The 5,520-nt window shown below is 61.6% G+C and overlaps 1 protein-coding gene across 1 annotated transcript; it reads left to right on the top strand.

The window, feature by feature from the left end:
* The first annotated feature begins 378 nt into the window (after positions 1–378).
* RAX (retina and anterior neural fold homeobox) lies at positions 379–4,869 on the top strand. Its single transcript, XM_043888752.1, has 3 exons — positions 379–667; positions 959–1,215; positions 4,023–4,869. Exons 1-3 carry the CDS (start codon positions 379–381, stop codon positions 4,527–4,529), a joined length of 1,053 nt encoding a protein of 350 aa, XP_043744687.1. The 3' UTR covers positions 4,530–4,869.
* Positions 4,870–5,520: the final 651 nt, after the last annotated feature.

The following is a 5,520-nucleotide window of genomic DNA, read 5'->3' as shown; positions in this document are numbered from 1 at the left end:
CTGGGGGGGTGAGGACCCCGAGGACGGACCGGGGAAGGACCCGCCCCGCTGCAGGGAGGGGCCAGGGCAGAGGACGGTGCGGGCGAGGGGAGGAGCCGGGGCGGGCGCGCTCCCAGCCTTAGCACCCCGAGTCCCGGCCACCCGCGGGCGGAGCTCCAACTCCAGCCGGGGCCCAGGCGCCCGCGGACCCGGCGCTCACCCGCCTCTAGTGCGCACAGGCGGGGCTGGCGGCGCTCGCAGCTCTTGGCCGCGGTTCGGTCCCCCTCGGGCTGGACGGCCGCCCCCGGGGGAGCCGACTTCGAGCCTCTGCTCGCGGTCTTCTGGGCCGGCGGCGAAGCCGAGAGCGCGGGCCGCGTCCTCCCGGCCCCGGCGCCCCCCATGCACCTGCCGGGCTGCGCCCCAGCCATGGCCGACGGCAGCTTCTCGCTCGCCGGCCACCTGCTCCGCAGCCCCGGCGGGAGCACCTCACGGCTGCACAGCATCGAAGCCATCCTGGGATTTACTAAGGACGACGGGGTCCTCGGCTCCTTCCCGGAGGAGCGGGCCGCCCGGGGCACCAAGGAACGAGATAGGAGGCTGGGCGCGCGGCCCGCCGGCCCCAAGGCGCCTGCCGGAGGCGCCGAACCGTCCCCACCGCCCGCCCCGGCGCCAGCCCCGGAGTACGAAGGTGAGTGCACACCCCGGCTGCCCCGAGACCCTCTTAGGGCTCCCAGACTCAGGAGCTCTGCGAGAAGAGGAGAGAGCCCCTGCCTTCGCTGTTATTAAAGCATCTGGGAGCGGGGCTGGGGCTGTGTGCATAGCAAGGGCTTCCCACCTGCTCTCTGGAAAAGCTTAGGGACCCCTCGCAGCCCTCACCCCCCTCCTCCTTGGGCCAGCTCGGAGCCCTTGTAGGGAGGCAGGGTGGCCCCCGGGTACCCCGAGCAAGTGTCTCTGACCGTCGGGGGTCTCCTCGTCCCAGCCCCCCGCCCCTACTGCCCCAAGGAGACCGGGGAGGCTCGGCCGAGCCCTGGGCTGCCTGGAGGACCGTCCGCCCCCGGCGACTCGAAGCTGTCGGAGGAGGAGCAGCCCAAAAAGAAGCATCGGCGGAACCGGACGACCTTCACCACGTACCAGCTGCACGAACTGGAGCGCGCGTTCGAGAAGTCGCACTACCCCGACGTGTACAGTCGCGAGGAGCTGGCGGGCAAAGTCAACTTACCCGAGGTCCGAGTCCAGGTAAAGCGCGCAGACCGGCCCCGGGGAGGGCGGGTGGCTCAGGCTGCGGCCGGCGCTCCCCAAAATCCCCGGGGGACCTCGCGTTTATGGCACTTTCCCCGTGGGCCCTCCTCGACTTGGCTCTCCCAGAGCCCCCCGGGAGCGTCACAGATTTTCCGTGCGCCCCGAGCACCGGCCCTTGGACGGTCTGTTCGAGTTCATAGTAGCATCTCCCCTTTGGGGTCCCCTCCTTCTAAACCAAAAAGAGGAGTTGGGAATGGCTGATGAGATGGAGAGGCGACAGCATCCTGGACTGGGGAGGGGGCTTGGGGACGGGGTGGGGGGGGGGGGGTGGTCAGGGAAACCCTGAGTGGAGAGGGAGTGTAGGAAGCGGCTCCAGTGTAACCGGATTGAGGCCCCAGATGCCTCCCTATTCGCTAACGGCGCGCACCTCCTTGAAAGCGAAAACCCTGTCTTCTTACGGGAGCCTGGCGCCTCGCAGTTGAAACTTTCGGAGGATTTGTTTAAGAAACTGACTTTTGCTTCTCTGGGGCACCTCCAGCCAAACTTCCCGCTGCCGCGGAGGCCCTTTTCTTTTTTATTTAAAGGGGTTTTTGCTTTAATTAAGGCTGAATTATCTTTAATCCCTGATCATTAAAATATTTGAAAGCCTTAAATATTTGCTAGTCATCTGTGAAAAATCTGGGAGGATTTCCAAATTGGGAGAGGCCTGAAAGGGAGACATTGGGAACAAATTTCGCCGCATCTGTAAGGCCGAGGGGCTGAGATGGGACTTCTGTGTGTGTCTAATGACTTGGATTTCCAGGAAGGGAGGAAACTCAGACGTTTGGGGCTTTTAGCCTTGTCTTAAAAAGTAAAAGCAGACAGACTCTTACTTTTGTCTTTTCTGCTTAGTTAAAGGGGTTAAACTAATGGGTTAATGTCATGGTTTGAAAACAGTTCCCTAGTGTGACTTAGCACTAATGCGCAGGGACAGTTCCATTTCTCCTAATTCGGGGCAGAGGAGCTGCAGGGGTTTCATGGAAGGGGTGGACATGTCAGCACCTGCTTTACAGGGAGGGAGGGTGGGGTGGGGAGAAGGGAAGAAAACAAGTGAAAAATGAAGAAAAAGGAAAGGGCAAAGCCCCCCAGTGCCTCTCTGGGATACAGGCCCAGCCCACTCAAGGGCTGTCTTCACACCGCTGTCCCACCCTCCTTCTCCTTTACTTGTTCCTTCCCTCTCAACTTGCTCGGGGATGTTTGCTTCTTGTTTAAGATATGTGCTTCTTGAGAACAGTGTCTGACTTCTCTGTATCAGGGGGCCAGCACAGTGGCCCAGCATATGGTGTGTGCTTAACACATGGCTATGATGTCATCAGATGGGAGGGGGGGACTAGACAGGGTCCCCACTGTGTTGAGGGAGCAGAGAGCAGGAGAGCGGACTACCCCAGGCTTTAGCCCTTGAACTCTGGATACTGGACCTAAAAAGCCTATAGCTGATATTTTAGGGGATGGAGTGGGATTTGGGGTGGGGGGGGCAGTGAGATGTGCCAGTGCTTATATATCTAATGTTTCTGGGGAAATTCTGGCCTGAGATACACAGATGAATCATTTACAGAAAGGGGCCCAGGGAATCTGCATTTTCTGTTCTTTCTCTCCCTCCCCCTCCCACCCACCGAATCCCAGCCTTGCAGACAGTTGCCCTGCTCTGCTCAGGTGTTGGGTGCTTTTTTCCCCTCAGTTTTCCTAGGGAGTCCCTCTCATTATTAACTCAGAACTGCTGTCTCCCTTTTGAGGTGTCAACTTTCCCCCCATTTTCCTTCATAAATTCAATGCTGAGGCCCCCAGTTTGGCCAAAGTTCCTCCTAGATTCTGCACTAAACTAGACCAATTCTCTGTGTTCTGTTTTTTTTCGGGGTGGGGGGGTAACTCGGTAGTGAAGCCTTAATTATGCCCCCTCCTGTGCTTTTTATCAAATCAGAAGGGAAGTTTCAGCATTAAGAGACTTCACTCTTTAAAAAAAAAGAGACTTCACTCTTGGCATGGACTCTCTAAAACAAAAAGAAAAACTTGAACTCATTGAATTCATCTTAGGATCATGTCAAAACTAACTCCATACAATAAAAGTAGACTATTAAACTTGAACTATTGTAATCCTCGAAAGCCACTTTTAAGAAACATCAGAAATACGAGTCAGATATCAAGTAAAAATGAAAATCTTAGGAGAGCAGCAACATGCATATTTAAGTATGCCCGGGATAAGAAAATCAACCCAGTTTGTCCTGTCAGTTACCGTAACCAGGAACGGGGAGACAGGTCCATTTTAACAGCCAGTGTTGCCAGTTGGAGTACTTCGAGCCTTCGTTTATACCTATGTTTATAACGGAGGCAGAGGTAGATAGGCACTGTGAGCCGCGCCACGCGGGGAGGAAGCCGGGTCCAAAGCGAAGTGTCAGCATGGGGCGCCAGCCAGCAGTCGCAGAAACTTGGTGAGATCGGGTTTCCCAAGCCCCACGGTCCGGTTCCGGGGTTAACTTCATTTTCCCCCCGCCTGTTTGGTGCCACGAGGTGGAAACTACCACAGCTAGGGGTGAGGTGAAACAAGGATAGCTGGAACCACCCCGGACGACCGGGTGGGACAGAGTCTCAGAGCGCGCGAGGGAGGAGGGTAGCCTTGGGCAGACGGGACAGAACAGAAGGGCACCGCGGGTGTGCAGCAGGGGTCGGGGGATGAGAGGCGCAGCGGGAGCCGTGGAGCCCCGGCTTTCCTCGCGGGCGGGGAGTCCTGCGCCCTCCGCACCCCGACGGCGCTCTGCTGCCTTCCGCAGGTGTGGTTCCAGAACCGACGCGCCAAGTGGCGGCGGCAGGAGAAGCTGGAGGTGTCGTCCATGAAGCTCCAGGACTCGCCCCTGCTCTCCTTCAGCCGCTCTCCGCCCGCCGCGGCCCTGGCGCCCCTCGGGGCGGGCACGGCGGGCGGCGGCGGCGGGCCGGCGGGGGGCGCCCTGCCGCTCGAGTCGTGGCTCGGGCCGCCGCTCCCGGCCGGGGGCGCCACGGCGCTGCAGAGCCTACCGGGCTTTGGGCCGCCGGCGCAGAGCCTGCCCGCCAGCTACACGCCGCCTCCGCCGCCGCCGCCCTTCCTGAACTCCCCGCCGCTCGGCCCCGGCCTGCAGCCCCTCGGGCCGCCGCCGCCGCCGCCCGCCTACCCGTGCGGGCCCGGCTTCGGGGACAAGTTCCCGCTGGACGAGGCGGACCCGCGCAACAGCAGCATCGCGGCGCTGCGCCTGAAGGCCAAGGAGCACATCCAGGCCATCGGGAAGCCGTGGCAGGCCCTCTAGGGGCCCCAGGGACCCGGTCGGGCCAGACGCCGTCCCGGGAGCCGACCCCGAGCCGCAGGCGCGCGCACCCCTTCTCCCTGGTCCCCCGGGCTCGGCCCCTCCTGCCCAGCACCACCGGAAGATCCGGGTCCGGGTCGGGCTTCTGCGCCTGGCTCACCCCGGAGGGCTGACTCTCAGGCCAGTCGAGGGCCTCTGGCCACCCCCCCACGTCCCCACGGACCCCTGGCCTCGCTGCTGGACGGAGACAGGTGGCCACGTTACCACCACCCGGCGGGCCCCGGAGCCGCCAGGTTCAAGGAACCCAAAGCCTCTGACCTCGGCCCCTCCAGGGCGGCGTGGCAACCCGATGAAGAACAACTGGGAGGAAGGGGAGACGGAGAAAATTTGAGGGACTATTTGTAATAAGTAGCTTCAAAGAATTGAGGGGGGCGGGGAGAATTAAAGATTGACCTGTTTTGGTTTGACTCTGGTTCAGCGCTCTCAGGACTGCGGGGGCGCGGACGAAGCTATGTGTATGAATGCGTGTTCGGGGGGGGGGGGGGGTCGTGCTCGGGTGATGGATCCGGGGTTGCAGGAAAGCAGACAGCGGAGGAGGAGCCGGAATGCCCCCCGCCTCCCCGCCGCGCATCCTCACGGACCCTGCGCTGCCGCCAGGACGCGCCCGCGTCCACGACCCCGCGGCGCCCTAGACCGGAGCGCCCCTCTCCTGGCGCGACGGGCCCCTACGAGCGTGCGGGGTTCTGGGTGCTTGGAGCCGAAGTCTCAGCTGCCTGTGCGTTCCCAGCCCCTCGATACTCCAATAGCCGGGCTGCAGCCGCTACTTGGAAGGACTGACTCCAATAGGAAGCATCCAACCACACCATCTTCCCAGGGTAAGAGCTGAACTTCCCGAAGCTCCTGGCGGCCCCGCCTCCCTCTTTCCAGCCCGCAGCGGCCCCAGACGCCTTTCAGATCACCAGGTGTCCAGGTCACCAACTCGGGGCCAGCCCCT

The sequence above is a fragment of the Cervus elaphus genome, chromosome 27, assembly GCF_910594005.1.
Source record: "Cervus elaphus chromosome 27, mCerEla1.1, whole genome shotgun sequence".
Classification (NCBI taxonomy): Eukaryota; Metazoa; Chordata; class Mammalia; order Artiodactyla; family Cervidae; genus Cervus; species Cervus elaphus.
The sequence above is the reverse complement of the archived record's forward strand: the minus strand, read 5'-3'. Positions and strand labels throughout refer to the sequence as shown.